At 47.2% G+C, this 17,015-nt stretch overlaps 1 protein-coding gene across 3 annotated transcripts in view; it reads left to right on the top strand.

Moving 5' to 3' along the window:
• CCDC6 (coiled-coil domain containing 6) overlaps positions 1-17,015 on the top strand; it is a 162,948-nt gene that overhangs the window by 113,146 nt on the left and 32,787 nt on the right. For all 3 annotated transcript variants that reach the window (XM_063961765.1, XM_063961766.1, XM_063961767.1), the window contains exon 2: positions 10,380-10,529. In XM_063961765.1, the coding sequence (XP_063817835.1) occupies positions 10,380-10,529 (150 nt within the window). The remainder of the gene's footprint in view (positions 1-10,379; positions 10,530-17,015) is intronic.

Below are 17,015 nucleotides of genomic sequence, written 5' to 3'. Positions count from 1 at the left end.
CGACTTCTAAAGACATTTATTTGGTTATCTCTCACTGTCCGCATGTGGCTCACGGACAGGGCATATTTGATTCATTTTATGGATCTTCAGCGTTGCTTGCATATTATACGTATTCATAGGGGATAAGCCACCTAAAGGCAGTTACAGTGTCCCAGAAACAGGCACTGTGTGGATAAGGAGGTCAAAAGTCCTACTTTGGGTGAATTTCTGCTCACACTTCAGAAGCGTGCGAGCATAAATCCACAATAAGTGTCGGGACGGGACCTCGTGCCTGGTGGCACAAACAGTTGAGTAGCTCCTGTCACTTTAGATGGAAGCTGTGGCCACAAAAAACGATTAATCCCCACCCCCAATTCTTGCATTAAAGATAAGATGCTCTGGGTCTGTGTTTTTCAGGCATCCATTGTGTATCATGTGATATCAAATATAGCGGTATATTAGCCCCTTGTTGCAGGCTCAAAGCATTTGGTGTAGGATGAAACTTTGAGAGCAGCTTGTAACGCTGTTCATGGGTCTGTGATAAAATGCCTTCTGCATGGTGGAAAAGTTCTGTGGCTTTCTTTAAAAAAGTTAGCAACTCACTTTAATTTATATTGTTATTAAGTTTAAGTGGAGTTTTAAGTGTAAACACAAGTGTGTTAAGCAGCATTTAATTGGAGTGACAACACCCACAGCAAAAACATTGCTCCTTCACAAAATTCAGCATATTGTGTATGAAATTGGGCATGACTGTCCAAAACTAGCAGCACCTTTTGTTTTAATAGGTAAGGCCCAACTTCATGTCGCTGTGCCCTGTTTTTCTGCTTTGTATATGACCCCTTTGTAGGATAAATAAATCACATTGTCCGTTAATTCCTGTGCCTTGTGGTTGTGAGCAATGTTCATTTTTGGATTTTAATGTGAGCATCTTTATTTTACTTACATCCACTATAGAATAATATGCTAATATGAAAGAGAAATTTAGTGCCATATGTCCTAAGCCTGAAGTAGAGAGAAATAATCAATCGGCTCCTGTCGTTTTTCAAACCCAGCCTGTAACATGGCAGTTACTGTTGGAGCCGACTGGCTGGTACTTTATCTTTCTCCATGTTATCCTTCTCCAAGGCTTAGTACATCTCATCCTAAGTTGGCTGATGGGAAAGGGCAGTTAAAGCAATAGATTGCACAAGTTCCACCTTCACTTTGAAGCAAAGGCGTATGAGGGTAAGTATGTCCTGCAAGTGTTCCTGTAATAGAACCATGATCATAAAAATTATTTATATAGATCTTAATATCATACTTGTGGCAGGCTATGGTCTGAGCAGTCGCTGTGTTCTGAAGTTTGTAAATGTTTTTGGAACTTGCCCATGCTAGCAGGTTTTTTTAGTAATGAATGTGGTTATAAAAATGTATGACACCAAGGATTGGCATGTAGTTATCTGCAAGATCCTTTTGTATGGATATCATTAATTGGAGTCTGGATTTTGTCTACTGGATGCAGCTCACACACCCACACCTGACTTAAAATGACTTTCGTCTCAGCTTGCCTGGCTCTTGATGCAACACTGCCCTGGGAGATCTATGGTAGCGCTCACTGTTTGGTAGAAGTGTAACCTGTTCCAGATAGATAAAGTAGGTCACAAGCATTTGCTTGTGATTCAGACCAACAAGGCAGTGTTTGGGGTAGAGGATTGAGTGACAGAGCGCTGGCAACTAACACGGTTATGTGATCTACCAGCAGTATTCATATCATGCACAAGACTACAGAATATAGAAACAAAACTGTCTTCTATTCGCTGCTAAATGGAAACATCAGTGATTCATGGTATGTAGTCTAGAGTGCAGGCATGATTACTAAAACAAATGTTTTTTTCCCACCAGTTAATCTGCTCCTTCTATGGCTGTGCTGTACAGTTCTGAGCACATTTTACCAACCAGCCACACCTGTATGACAAGCCTATGCAAATGTATCCAAGATGCCTAAGGGAGAAATAAAACTTACAAGCCACCGATTTAGTACATTTTAAAGCTATCTTACCATCTGTGATGACCTGGTCATTATCCTTACCTCGGATGTCCAGGTGCTACTCTATGCAGTCATGGTGGGGAGGGGGGGCGTCTGGCAGCTATTGGCAGAACCAGAAGATAATGGCTTCAAAATAATTTGCTCTTTATATGCTGGTGCAGCTTTAAACATTTGCAGAAAATACCAGATACTATATATTACAGACGAAGGAAAAGGAGATGCATTGTACCTAACAGTGACTTGTAAATGATTGCTGGGCATATGTTGTCACTTGGGCTGTATAACCAATAATATATGCAGTTTACACCAAAGACAGCATTCGGTACACTAACCAGGATATCCGAAAATACAAGTGACACAACAGCTTATCCCATCACAGCGATTACACACTAGCCACCACAAATGACACACTGCATTGTGTCCCCCTCACCCGTTATTATCTACCAGACAATGAGGACAATTTAATTAAGCGAGGAAGCTGGTGGATGGCTTTGCGCGTTACCTCATGTTAGGCCGATTCTGCTTGCAGCCTATAGATGTGCGAGCAAAATAATTTTTCTCTATCGTCCTAGTGGATGCTGGGGTTCCTGAAAGGACCATGGGGAATAGCGGCTCCGCAGGAGACAGGGCACAAAAAGTAAAGCTTTAGGATCAGGTGGTGTGCACTGGCTCCTCCCCCTATGACCCTCCTCCAAGCCAGTTAGATTTTTGTGCCCGGCCGAGAAGGGTGCAATCTAGGTGGCTCTCCTAAAGAGCTGCTTAGGAAAGTTTAGCTTAGGTTTTTTATTTTACAGTGAGTCCTGCTGGCAACAGGATCACTGCAACGAGGGACTTAGGGGAGAAGAAGTGAACTCACCTGCGTGCAGGATGGATTGGCTTCTTGGCTACTGGACATCAGCTCCAGAGGGACGATCACAGGTACAGCCTGGATGGTCACCGGAGCCGCGCCGCCGGCCCCCTTGCAGATGCTGAAGTAAGAAGAGGTCCAGAATCGGCGGCAGAAGACTCCTCAGTCTTCTAAAGGTAGCGCACAGCACTGCAGCTGTGCGCCATTTTCCTCTCAGCACACTTCACACGGCAGTCACTGAGGGTGCAGGGCGCTGGGAGGGGGGCGCCCTGGGAGGCAAATGAATACCTAATTTGGCTAAAAATACCTCACATATAGCCTCCGGAGGCTATATGGAGATATTTAACCCCTGCCAGAATCCGTTAAGAGCGGGAGACGAGGCCGCCGAAAAAGGGGCGGGGCCTATCTCCTCAGCACACAGCGCCATTTTCCCTCACAGAAAGGCTGGAGGGAAGGCTCCCAGGCTCTCCCCTGCACTGCACTACAGAAACAGGGTTAAAACAGAGAGGGGGGGCACTAATTTGGCGATATGCTTATATATATATAAGATGCTATAAGGAAAAACACTTATATAAGGTTGTCCCTATATAATTATAGCGTTTTGGTGTGTGCTGGCAAACTCTCCCTCTGTCTCTCCAAAGGGCTAGTGGGTCCTGTCCTCTATCAGAGCATTCCCTGTGTGTGTGCTGTGTGTCGGTACGTGTGTGTCGACAGGTAGGAGGACGATGTTGGTGAGGAGGCAGAGCAATTGCCTGTAATGGTGATGTCACTCTCTAGGGAGTCGACACCGGAATGGATGGCTTATTTAGGAAATTACGTGATAATGTCAACACGCTGCAAGGTCGGTTGACGACATGAGACGGCCGACAAACAATTAGTACGGTCCAGACGTCTCAAAAACACCGTCAAGGGTTTTAAAACGCCCGTTTACTTTAGTCGGTCGACACAGACACAGACAGGGACACTGAATCCAGTGTCGACGGTGAATAAACAAACGTATTCCTTATTAGGGCCACACGTTAAAGGCAATGAAGGAGGTGTTACGTATTTCTGATACTACAAGTACCACAAAAGAGGGTATTATGTGGGATGTGAAAAAACTACCATAGTTTTTCCTGAATCAGATAAATTAAATAAAGTGTGTGATGATGCGTGGGTTCCCCCCGATAGAAAATTATGGGCGGTATACCCTTTCCCGCCAGAAGTTAGGGCGCGTTGGGAAACACCCTTTAAGGTGGATAAGGCGCTCACACGCTTATCAAAACAAGTGGCGGTACCGTCTATAGATAGGGCCGTCCTCAAGGACCAGCTGACAAGGCTGGAAAATATAATAAAAAGTATATACACACATACTGGTGTTATACTGCGGCCAGCGATCGCCTCAGCCTGGATGTGCAGAGCTAGGGTGGCTTGGTCGGATTCACTGACTAAAAATATTGATACCCTTGACAGGGACAGTATTTTATTGACTATAGAGCATTTCTATATATGCGAGATGCACAGAGGGATATTTGCACTCTGGCATCATGAATAAACGCGATGTCCATAACTGCCAGAAGATGTTATGGACACGACAGTGGTCAGGTGATGCAGATTCCAAACGGCACAGTATGGCCGTATACAGGAAGAGGACTTGTTTGGGGTCGGTCCATCGGACCTGGTGGTCACGGCAACTGCTGGAAAATCCACCGTTTTTTACCCTAAGTCACATCTCTGCAGAAAAAGACACCGTCTTTTCAGCCTCAGTCCTCTCGTCCCTATAAGATCATATCTGCCCAGGGATAGAGGAAAGGGAAGAAGACTGCAGCAGGCAGCCCATTCCCAGGAACAGAAGCGTTCCACCGCGTCTGACAAGTTCTCAGCATGGCGCTGAGACCGTACAGGACCCCTGGATCCTACAAGTAGTATCCCGGGGGTACAGATGGGAATGTCGAGACGTTTCCCCTTCGCAGGCTCCTGAAGTCTGCTTTACCAAGTCTCCCTCCGACAAGGAGGTAGTATGGGAAAAAATTCACAAGCTGTATTCCCAGCAGGTGATAATTAAATTACCCCTCCTACTACAGAAAAGGGGTATTATTCCACACTATATTGTGGTACTGAAGCCAGAAGGCTAGGTGAGACTTATTCTAAAAATTTTTTTTTGAACACTTACAAAGGTTCAAATTAAGATGAAGTCACTCAGAGCAGTGATAACGAACCAGGAATAAGGGGACTATATAGTGTCCCGGGACATCAGGGATGCTTACCTCTATGTCCCAAAATTTGCCCTTCTCACTAAGGGTACCTCAGGTTCGTGGTGCAGAACTGTCACTATCAGTTTCAGACGCTGCCGTTTGGATTGTCCACGGCACCCTGGGGTCTTTACCAAGGTAATGGCCGAATTGATGATTCTTCTTCGAAGAAAAGGCGTCTTAATTATCCCTTACTTGGACGATCTCCTGATAGGGGCATAGTCCAGGGAACAGTTGGAGGTCGGAGTAGCACTATCTCGGATACTGCTACAATCAGCACGGGTGGATTCTAAATATTCCAAAATCGCAGCTGATCCCGACGACACGTCTGCTGTGCCTAGGGATGATTCTGGACACAGTCCAGAAAAAGGTGTTTCTCCCGGAAGAGAAAGCCAGGGAGTTATCCGAGCAAGTCAGGAACCTCCTAAAAACAGTGCATCATTGCACAAGGGTCCTGGTAAAAATGGTGGCTTCCTACGAAGCAATTCCATTCGGCAGATTTCACGTAAGAACTTTTCAGTGGGATCTGCTGGACAAATGGTCCGGATCGCATCTTCAGATGCATCAGCGGATAACCCAATATCCAAGGACAAGGGTGTCTCTCCTGTGGTGGTTATAGAGTGCTCATCTTCTAGAGGGCAGCAGATTCGGCATTCAGGATTGGATGCTGGTAACCACGGAGCCCAGCCTGAGAGGCTGGGGAGCAGTCACACAAGGAAAAAATTTCCAGGGAGTGTGATCAAGTATGGAGACTTTTCTCCACATAAATATACTGGAGCTAAGGGTAAATTTATAATGCTCTAAGCTTAGCAAGACCTCTGCTTCAAGGTCAGCCGGTATTGATCCAGTGGGAAAAACATCACGGCAGTCGCCCACGTAAACAGACAGGGCGACACAAGAAGCAGGAGGGCAATGGCAGAAACTGCAAGGACTTTTCGCTGGGCGGAAAATCATGTGATAACACTGTCAGCAGTTTTTCATCCCGGGAATGGAAACTGGGAAGCAGACTTCCTCAGCACGACCTCCACCCGGGAGAGTGGAAACTTCATTGAGAAGTTTTTTCCACATGATTGTAGACCGTTGGGAAATACCAAAGGTGGACATGATGGCGTCCCGTCTGAACAAAAAACGGGACAGGTATTGCGCCAGGTCAAGAGACCCTCAGGCAATAGATGTGGACGTTCTGGTAACACCGTGGGTGTACCAGTCGGTGTATGTGTTCCCTCCTCTGCTTCTCATACCTAAGGTGCTGAGAATTATAAGACGTAGAGGAGTAAGAACTATACTCATGGCTCCGGATTGGCCAAGAAGGACTTGGTACCCGGAACTTCAAGAGATGCTTACAGAGGTCTTATGGCCTCTGCCGCTAAGAAGGGACTTGCTTCAGCAAGTACCATGTCTGTTCCAAGACTTACCGCAGCTGCGTTTGTCGGCATGGCGATGGAAAGCCGGATCCTAAGGGAAAAAAGGCATTCCGGAAGAGGTCATTCCTACCCTGGTCAAAGCCAGAAAGGAGGTGACCGCACAACATTATCACCACGTGTGGCGAAAATATGTTGCGTGGTGTGAGGCCAGGAAGGCCCACAAAGAAATTTCAACTCGGTCGTTTCCTGCATTTCCTGAAAACAGGAGTGTCTATGGGCCTCAAATTGGGGTCCATTAAGGTTCAAATTCGGCCCTGTAAATTTTCTTCCAGAAAGAATTGGCTTCAGTTCCTGAAGTCCAGAAGTTTGTCAAGGGAGTATTGCATATACAAACCCCTTTTTTTGTGCCTCCAGTGGCACTGTGGGATCTCAACGTAGTTCTGGGATTCCTCAAATCACATTGGTTTAAAACCAGTCAAATATGTGGATTTGAAGCATCTCACATAAAAAGTGACCATGCTCTTGGCCCTGGCCTGGACCAGGCGAGTGTCAAATTGGTGGTTTTTTCTCAAAAAAGCCCATATCTGTTTGTCCATTCGGACAGGGCAGAGCTGCGGACTCGTCCCCAGTTCTCTCCCTAAGGTGGTGTCAGTGTTTCACCTGAACCAGCTTATTGTGGTGCCTTGCACCTACTAGGGACTTGGAGGACTCCAAGTTGCTAGGAGTTGTCAGGGCCCTGAAAATATATGTTCCAGGACAGCTGGAGTCAGAAAATCTGACTCGCTGTTTATACTGTATGCACCCAACAAGTTGGGTGCGCCTGCTTCTAAGCAGGCGATTGCTCGTTGGATTTGTAACACAATTCAACTTGCACATTCTGAGGCAGGCCTGCCACAGTCTAAATCGGTTAAGGCCCATTCCACAAGGAAGGTGGGCTCATCTTGGGCGGCTGCCCGAGAGGTCTCGGCATTACAACTCTGCCGAGCAGCTACGTGGTCAGGGGAGAACACGTTTGTAAAATTCTACAAATTTGATATCCTGGCAAAAGAGGACCTGGAGTTCTCTCATTCGGTGCTGCAGAGTCATCCGCACTCTCCCGCCCGTTTGGGAGCTTTGGTATAATCCCCATGGTCCTTTCAGGAACCCCAGCATCCACTAGGACGATAGAGAAAATAAGAATTTACTTACCGATAATTCTATTTCTCGGAGTCCGTAGTGGATGCTGGGCGCCCATCCCAAGTGCGGATTATCTGCAATACTTGTACATAGTTACAAAAATCGGGTTATTATTGTTGTGAGCCATCTTTTCGGAGGCTCCGCTGTTATCATACTGTTAACTGGGTTTAGATCACAAGTTGTACGGTGTGATTGGTGTGGCTGGTATGAGTCTTACCCGGGATTCAAAATTCCTCCCTTATTGTGTACGCTCGTCCGGGCACAGTACCTAACTGGCTTGGAGGAGGGTCATAGGGGGAGGAGCCAGTGCACACCACCTGATCCTAAAGCTTTACTTTTTGTGCCCTGTCTCCTGCGGAGCCGCTATTCCCCATGGTCCTTTCAGGAACCCCAGCATCCACTACGGACTCCGAGAAATAGAATTATCGGTAAGTAAATTCTTATTATCCTGCTCCAATTGGCTATTATATGCGAACACGGGCTGCCGACAGCACCTTCACTAAGGATATTACAGGGTTATTACAGCTGTCTGGAAACTCCTCCGTTTCTTCATTAATATTTGGGTGTATCCTTGTTTGCTCTTCAAACTAGCACTTATTCGCCACTTATCCATATGGTTGTCAAACAAATCATTGCAAACACTTGCCTTCTCTGTAGTGGCTGACAGACGGGATGAGGCGTAGAATGCAACGTTTGGGTAAGAATGACTTGCTGAACGGATGCAGCAGTCCCCTCTGTCTGTGGTGGGATGTCCCCACATGGGCGATTCTCCAGAAAGTGAACATAAAGTCCCGTGTATCACACGCTTTTAATGTTTTTTTTTAACTGATTTGTTGACAAATTGTTTTAAGAAAACTTAATTGCTTAGTAGGAATGCCTTACTAACTTACTAACTTAAGACCCACTAAAATCTTGGTATTTTGGAGAAGTATGTTGCATGAATTTGTGTAGCTGTCCCATGTATCACCAGGAGAATCGCCCACATAAGTATTTGTACATAAAATTTAGGACCAACCAAACATTTTTTGCAGCAATTTTGGGACAAATTGAATTTGACACAACATAGCTTTGGGCATTGCTGCAACATAATTGCAATTATGGTAGCACTGACATCGCAAATTGTGATGCTGGAAGATACAGTGTACTGTACCAGAAGGGCACATTACATAGATGTCGAGGATTTTAAATCCCTCATATATATTGTTGACTTGCGGGTGATAGATGCAGCATCCTGGCCATGGTTATAAAACCGGTAACATATAAGAGTATCTTGACCTCATTCAGAATTGGCTTTTATTCTCAACACCTTGCGCTTTTTATTTTTTTTAATTGTGTTTGTGTTTCTCTTCACGTTATGCATCTGTTACCATGGCAATGCATTTACATTTTCCACTTAAAGTGCATACTCACGGAACAATTATACCCACGATGTGGCCATTCCTGACCAATCGGAACGACACATCGTCTACTGCGCATCGGCATATGCAAGAAGATCTGGGGCTGTCATTAGCCGTTTGTGATGCCATGCTGTCCCTCCACTCCTCCCTCCACCCTGCTGTTGTCCGCCGCTCCCGACATCGGCAAGTGGTTGCCGTGAAACATCGTGACCGTCGAACACCCCCGGTTGTAGCGAGCTGAAATTAACTTGTTGCGCCTGTCTGCAGCAGCATTAGAATAGCTAGGTGCGTGAGGGAGGAGGGTGGCGGGGGACATTTGAATCTGGCCCTAAAGGTCCATACACACTGGGCGTTTTTGCCTAGTGTGTATGCATAGCGATGATCGCTGACATCGCTGGGCTGAAAAGTGCTCAGTGCATACACACTGAGCGCTTTTCCCCCCTGCCCAGCGATGTCAGCGGGGGTGAGCGGCTTTCCATAGCAGGACGCTATGGAAAGCCGCTCACCCCGCCGTTCATCTTCTGGTAATACCAGCAGATAACGGCGGCCGCCAGCGATGAAGCGGGAGCTCGCATCAGCGCTCATCGCTTGTCCATACACACTGGGCGGCTTTGAGCTGAAAGCAGCTCAAAACACCAGTCGCCCAGTGTGTATGGGCCTTAAGTTTAGGATATTAAAACTATTAATGAAAAATGTCACATTTTCATGAAACAATACCTGTATTTTCAGAGATATATTTATCTTAGAAATTCACACCATTTTTTTAATGTTCAGTGGTGTTTACTATTGCTTGTTTTATACAAATACAGGTATATTAAAGGTATTTGTTATGTGGAAGGCATAAATAATTGGGGATTATTTGATTAGCCTCGATGCGGCACACTCCTCCCCCTCCAATGCTGATATTTATCGGGGATTATGCTTTGGGTGACGAATCTGCGATAACACATGGGATTGGGAACTTAATCAGCGATAAGTGCCACGAAAATACATAGGTCCACGGCTTTTCACAGGACCTGTGTATTTTCACGTGGAAAACTCCCCCCCCCCCCCCCCGCAGGACCTAAGGACCTAGTTGGATAGAGCGATAAACACGCAAACACACTTTTTTTCACACCTCAGCACTATCGCGGGCAATTGGATTGTTTGCATTGTAGAGCTGTACCTTTTGACCTGAAGATGGTGCTGCTAGTGCTATCATGTAGTGAGTGATGGCAGCCAGTGTGTAACACACAGACACACAGAAGTTTACAGAGAAAACTGAAACAAATAAAACTATAAAGTGGAAGTGCAGTGCTTAATGGGAAGATATCTGTATAAGACCATGCTTTTAATTGAATACACTTCTTTTCTTCACAGCAAGCGAGGGCTGAGCAAGAAGAAGAATTCATCAGCAACACATTGTTTAAGAAGATCCAGGCCTTGCAGAAAGAGAAGGAAACACTTGCCGTCAACTATGAGAAAGAAGAGGAATTCCTCACTAATGAGTTGTCACGGAAGCTCATGCAGGTGGGCTATGTACCTCTCGCCTTTACTGTTACATGATTGTGAGCTTGCGTTTCGCCATGTATACGTGGCTGCTTTTCCTCTTTTCAATCCTGCAAACACAGGAATGTACAAGAATCTGACATTTTACATTTAATGCACAAAATAGAAGTTGGTCACATTGAAGAGAGAATCCATTTTTGACAGACTGCGTCAGTCACTGTATGGTAATGACTTACAAGAACCTTGGCCACTTTTCTCTTTCAGCGGAGCATCAGTACCATCAGTGTCTTATTGGATCGAAGTATTTCTGTCTAGTAAGATATATATGCATCAGATGTATTCAGCTGCCCTGCTGGTTATCTGCACCAAAGGGCTTATTAAAATAGCCTGTTGCATATAACTCTTGTGTTGTATCTTATATTCCGCTAATAAGATGTCTGCTGTCATTAGATTAACTACACTGTAATGCACATAAGCTGAGATTTCACTGCTGGTTATCGGCTGCAATGTTGTTTATTAAATTAGTCCCCAAAGTTATTACATTCAAGTGAGTGTGGTATTGAAGGTTGACCACTATTGGTTGACAGGGTCTCTAGGTCGACAGGTCAAAAGGTCAACATGTGTTTTTTTAATTCTTTTTTGGTGTCGTTTTCGCTGTACAGTGACCGGGAACCCCAATTAGTGCACCGCGCCCCTCGCAAGGCTCGCTATGCTTCGGGCAAGTTGCCTTGCTCCGCTGCTCTGTGCACAGGTTACCGTTCCCAATCGTAGTCCACGTGGATCGTAAAGTATAAAGTAAGAGAAAAAAAAGTGGAAAAACTAATTTCGACCTTTTGACCTGTTGACCTAGGGACCCTGTCAACCTAGTTACTGTCGACCTAGCCACTATCGACCTAAGTCTTGTCAACCTAGAGACCGGATACCATTCAAGTTTATACTGAGTATTTCCTAGTGCACTCTCCTGATGATGGTAATGTGACACTTTGTGTCGCTTTGATTCATGCACAGTGAAGGGTATAACTAGCATTACTCCAAAAATATACCCTGAAATTGATTTGATTTTCTTTTACTTCCTAGAGGATTCTGGGGACTCCAAAAGGACCATGGGGTATAGACGGCATCCGCAGGAGACATGGGCACGCTAAAAAGACTTTTACTGGGTGTGAACTGGCTCCTCCCTCTATGCCCCTCCTCCAGACCTCAGATTCTGTTCCCAGGAGTGACTGGGGACACACTAGGGGATCTCTACTGAGTTTCTCTGGAAAAGACTTGTTAGGCTTATTTATTTTCGGGGAGACCTGCTGGCTACAGGCTCCCTGCATCGTGGGACTGAGGGGAGAGAAGTCGGACCTAATTCTTCTTAGTTAAGGGCTCTGCTTCTTAGGCTACTGGACACCATTAGCTCCAGAGGGTTCGATCACTTGGTGCGCCGAGCTGCTTGTTCCCAGAGCCGCGCTGTCACCCCCCTCGCAGAAGCCAGAAGAAAGAAGTCGGGTGAGTATTAGAAGAACAGAAGACATCAGACGGCAGAAGACTTCAGTAACGGTACAGCGCAGCGGTAGCGCTGCGCTCCATGCTCCCACACACATCACCAACGGCACTCACAGGGTGCAGGGTGCTGGGGGGGAACGCCCTGGACAGCAGTTACTGAGGGTCAATTTAACTGGCAGAAGGCATATTCGGTGCCCGGGCACCGTATACAATACCCCCACCAGTATAATAAATTCAAATTTGAGCAGTACTACAGCGCGCTGGGAAGGGGCGGGGCTTAGCTGCACAGCTGACCAGCGCCATTTTCTCTCTCCACAGCCGCTGCAGAAACTCTGGCCCGGACCTCCAGGCTCCTTACAAGTAACAAGGGAGCAAAACGGGGGGGGGGGGGGGGGGGGCACATGCAATTTGGTGCATTATAATCTCTATACTACAGCGCAAACCACATATATTATTTATTAGTAGTATATGGGCGCTGGGGTGTGAGCTGGCATACTCCCCCTGTGTTTCTCTCTTCAGGCTTCCCTGTGGGTCTGTCCCCTTGATTTGGCCAGTGTGGGTGTGTCGGTACTACGTGTCGACATGTCTGAGGCTGTGTGTTCCTCCCCGGAGGAAGTTACTGGGGGCGCAGAAAAGGATTTGGGAATGACTCTGTCGGCACAGCCGACTGCTGATTGGGTGAATATGTTGAGTACACTGAATGCAAATGTGGCTTTGTCTAAGAGCCTGGATAAATCTGATTGTCACACACAAACATGGAGGAAATCCATGGAGGACGCTTTGTCTCAGGTACAGACCCCCTCAGGGTCACAAAAACGTTCATTTACCCATATGGCAGATACAGATACCGACACAGACTCTGATTCCGATGTCGATTTCAATGAGGCTACTTTACATCCAAGGGTAGTTAGGAGTATTCAGTACATGATTGTGGCTATTAAAGATGTTTTACATATCTCTGAGGAACCTGCTGTCCCAGACACAAGGGTTTGCTTATTTAAGGGGAAAAAGCCTGAGGTGAAGTTTCCCCCCTCTCATCAACTGAACGCTCTTTGTGAAAAGGCTTGGGAGTCGCCTGACAAAAGGTGGCAGATTCCCAAGAGAATTTTTATGGCATATCCTTTCCCCTCTGATGACAGGGAGAAATGGGAGTCCAAGGCTCTGTCCTGACTGTCCAAGAAGGTGGCGCTTCCGTCTCCTGACACGGCTGCTCTCAAGGATCCGGCGGATCGCAAGCTGGAGACAACATTGAAGGCTGTTTTCGTTAATACTGGTGCATTGCTCAGACCTGCTGTGGCGTCGGTATGGGCGAGTAGTGCTATTGCTAAGTGGGCTGATAATTTGGCTTCTGATATGGATACCCTTGATAAGGATAACATTCTTTTGACTCTTGGTTATACCAAGGACACTGCAGATTACCTAAAGGATGCGGCGAGGGATGTCGGCCTCTTGGGATCAATTGCCAATGCCATGGCGGTCTCGGCCAGGAGGGCGCTGTGGATTCATCAATGGAATGCTGATGCCGACTCCAAGAAAAATATGGAAGCTTTCCCCTTTAAAGGTAGTGTCTTGTTTGGTGACGGCCTTGCTGGCCTGGTGTCTACCGCTACTGCGGGTAAGTCATCTTTTCTTCCTTATGTTCCCACGCAACAGAAAAAGGTACCCCATCATCCGATGCAGTCCTTTCGGCCTAACAAATACAAGAAAGGAAAGGGCTCGTCCTTCCTCTCTTCAAAGGATAGAGGAAGGGGAAAGAGGTCGCCTGCCGTGTCAGGCACCCAGGACCAAAAGTCCTCCCCCGCCTCTACCAAGTCCACCACGTGACGCTGGGGCTCCCCTGCGGGAGTCCGTACCGATGGGGGGCCGTCTCCGATTCTTCAGTCAGGTCTGGTTTCAATCGGCCCTGGATCCTTGGGTCTTAGACATAGTGTCCCAAGGGTACAAACTGGAGTTTCAGGAGATACCCCCCCCCCCCCCCCCCCCCCTCTCGCCGCTTTTTCAAGTCGGCTTTTCCAGTTTCTCTTCCAGAAAGAGTAGTAGTAAATGCTGCGATACAAAAGCTGTGTCAACAGGGGGTCGTTGTGCCGGTTCCCCCGTCCCAACGGGGGGAAGGGTTCTATTCGAGCCTCTTTGTCGTGCCGAAGCCGGACGGCTCGGTCAGACCGATTCTGAACCTAAAATCCCGCAATCCATACTTGAAAATTTTCAAGTTCAAGATGGAATCTCTTCGAGCTGTGATCTCCAGCCTAGAAGGGGGGGATTTTATGGCGTCAGTCGACATAAAGGATGCCTACTTACACGTCCCGATATATCCTCCTCATCAGGCCTTCCTGAGATTTGCGGTGCAGGATTGTCATTACCAATTTCAGATGTTGCCGTTTGGGCTTTCCACGGTCCCGTGGGTTTTCACCAAGGTAATAGCGGAAATGATGGTACTCCTTCGCAAGCAAGGCGTCACAATTATCCCGTACTTGGACGATCTCTTGATAAAGGCGAGATCAAAGGAACAGTTGTTAAGAAATGTGGAACTCTCCCTGTCGGTTCTGCGACATCACGGTTGGATTCTAAATTTGCCAAAGTATCAGTTGATCCCGACAACTCGGCTGCCCTTCCTGGGCATGATCCCTAGACACGGAGCTACAGTGTGTTTCTTCCGGAGGACAAAGCTCTGGAAATACAGACCATGGTCAAGGAGCTTCTGAGACCGACAAGAGTGTCAATTCATCAATGCACTCGAGTGCTAGGGAAGATAGTTGCGGCTTATGAAGCCATTCAGTTTGGCAGGTTTCATGCCCGGGTGTTTCAGTGGGATCTGCTGAACAAATGGTCCGGGTCTCCCCTGCACATGCACATGCACCGGAAAATAAGTCTGTCTTCCAGGGCCAGGATTTCTCTCCTGTGGTGGCTGCAAGGTTCTCACCTTATAGAGGGAATCCAGGACTGGGTCCTGCTGACCACAGATGCAAGTCTCCGAGGCTGGGGCGCAGTCACGCAAGGAAGAAGTTTCCAGGAAAAATGGTCAAGCCAGGAATCTTGTCTCCACATAAATGTTCTCGAGTTAAGAGCCATTTACAACGGCCTCCTGCAAGCGAAGAACCTTCTTCAGGGTCTCCCTGTCCTGATCCAGTCGGACAACATAACAGCGGGTGGCGTGTACGTAAACCGCCAAGGAGGAACAAGGAGCAGGGCGGCAATGGCGGAGGCCGCAAGAATTCTCCGCTGGGCGGAACAGTACGTGAGCGCTCTGTCAGCAGTCTTCCTCCCGGGCGTGGACAACTGGGAAGCAGACTTCCTCAGCAGACACGATCTCCATCCAGGAGAGTGGGCTCTTCATCAAGAGGTGTTTGTAGGAGTGACAAGGCGTTGGGGAATTCCTCAGATAGACATGATGGCGTCTCGCCTCAACAAGAAGCTTCCGAAGTATTGTTCCAGGTCGAGGGACCCCCAAGCCACTGCAGTGGACGCTCTGGTGACTCCGTGGGTGTTTCAGTCGGTGTATGTGTTCCCTCCGCTTCCTCTCATTCCAAAGTTGTTGAGGATCATAAGGCGAACAACGGTTCAGGCAATACTCATCGTTCCAGATTGGCCACGGAAGGCCTGGTATCCTGATCTTCAGGAATAACTAGTAGAAGATTATTGGCCGCTTCCTCTAAGAGAGGACCTGTTACTGCAGGGGCCCTGCGTGTTTCCGGACTTACCGCGACTGCGTGGAAGTTGAACGCCAAATCCTAGCTCTGAAGGGTATTCCCGGGGAGGTCATCCCCACTCTCCTTAAGGCTAGGAAGGAGGTCACGGCAAAACATTATCACCGTATTTGGAGAAAGTATGTGTCATGGTGTGAAACCAAAGCAGCTCCTGCGGAGGAGTTTCACTTGGGTCATTTCCTCCACTTTTTGCAGGCAGGCGTGGATGCAGGCCTGAAATTGGGTTCCATCAAAGTACAGATTTCGGCTTTATCTATTTTCTTTCAAAAAGAATTGGCCGTCCTTCCTGAGGTTCAGACTTTCGTGAAGGGAGTGCTGCATATCCATCCTCCATTTGTGCCACCCGTGGCACCGTGGGATCTTGAAGTGGTGTTGCAGTTTCTTATGTCTCACTGGTTTGTACCTTTGCGTAAGGTTGAGTTAAAGTTTCTCACTTGGAAAGTGGTCATGCCTTTGGCTTTGGCGTCTGCCAGACGAGTGTCTGAATTGTCGGCTTTGTCTCACAAAAGCCCATATTTGATTTTTCATGTGGTTAGAGCGGAATTGAGGACTCGTCAACAATTTCTGCCGAAGGTGGTTTCTTCGTTTCACATAAATCAACCTATTGTGGTACCTGTGGCTACGGATGCTGTGGCAGTCTCAAAATCTCTTGATGTCGTAAGAGCTTTGAAAATTTATGTGGCCAGAACGGCTCTTATTAGGAAAACGGAGGCTCTGTTTGTCCTGTATGCTTCCAACAAGATTGGAAATCCTGCTTCCAAGCATACTATTGCAAGCTGGATTTGTAATACGATTCAGCACGCTCATTCTTCGGCTGGGCTGCCGTTGCCGAAATCAGTAAAGGCCCATTCTACCAGGAAGGTGGGCTCTTCTTGGGCGGCTGCCCGAGGGGTCTCGGCACTTCAACTTTGCCGAGCAGCTACGTGGTCGGGTTCAAACACTTTTGCTAAGTTCTATAAGTTTGATACCCTGGCTGAGGAGGACTTCATGTTTGCTCAATCGGTGCTGCAGAGTCGTCCGCACTCTCCCGCCCGGTCTGGAGCTTTGGTATAGACCCCACGGTCCTTTAGGAGTCCCCAGCATCCTCTAGGACGTAAGAGAAAATAGGATTTTAATACCTACCGGTAAATCCTTTTCTCCTAGTCTGTAGAGGATGCTGGGCGCCCATCCCAGTGCGGACTGTTCCTTGCAGTTGTATTGATACTGGTTATTTTCGGTTACACGAGGTTTGTGTATCAGTTATATTCAGCTTGTTGCTGTTGTTAGTTCATACTGTTATCTGGTATTCCTGCTGATCCAGTTGTACGGTGTG

This window comes from Pseudophryne corroboree, chromosome 3 (genome assembly GCF_028390025.1).
Source record: "Pseudophryne corroboree isolate aPseCor3 chromosome 3, aPseCor3.hap2, whole genome shotgun sequence".
Taxonomy (NCBI): Eukaryota; Metazoa; Chordata; class Amphibia; order Anura; family Myobatrachidae; genus Pseudophryne; species Pseudophryne corroboree.
The sequence above is the reverse complement of the archived record's forward strand: the minus strand, read 5'-3'. Positions and strand labels throughout refer to the sequence as shown.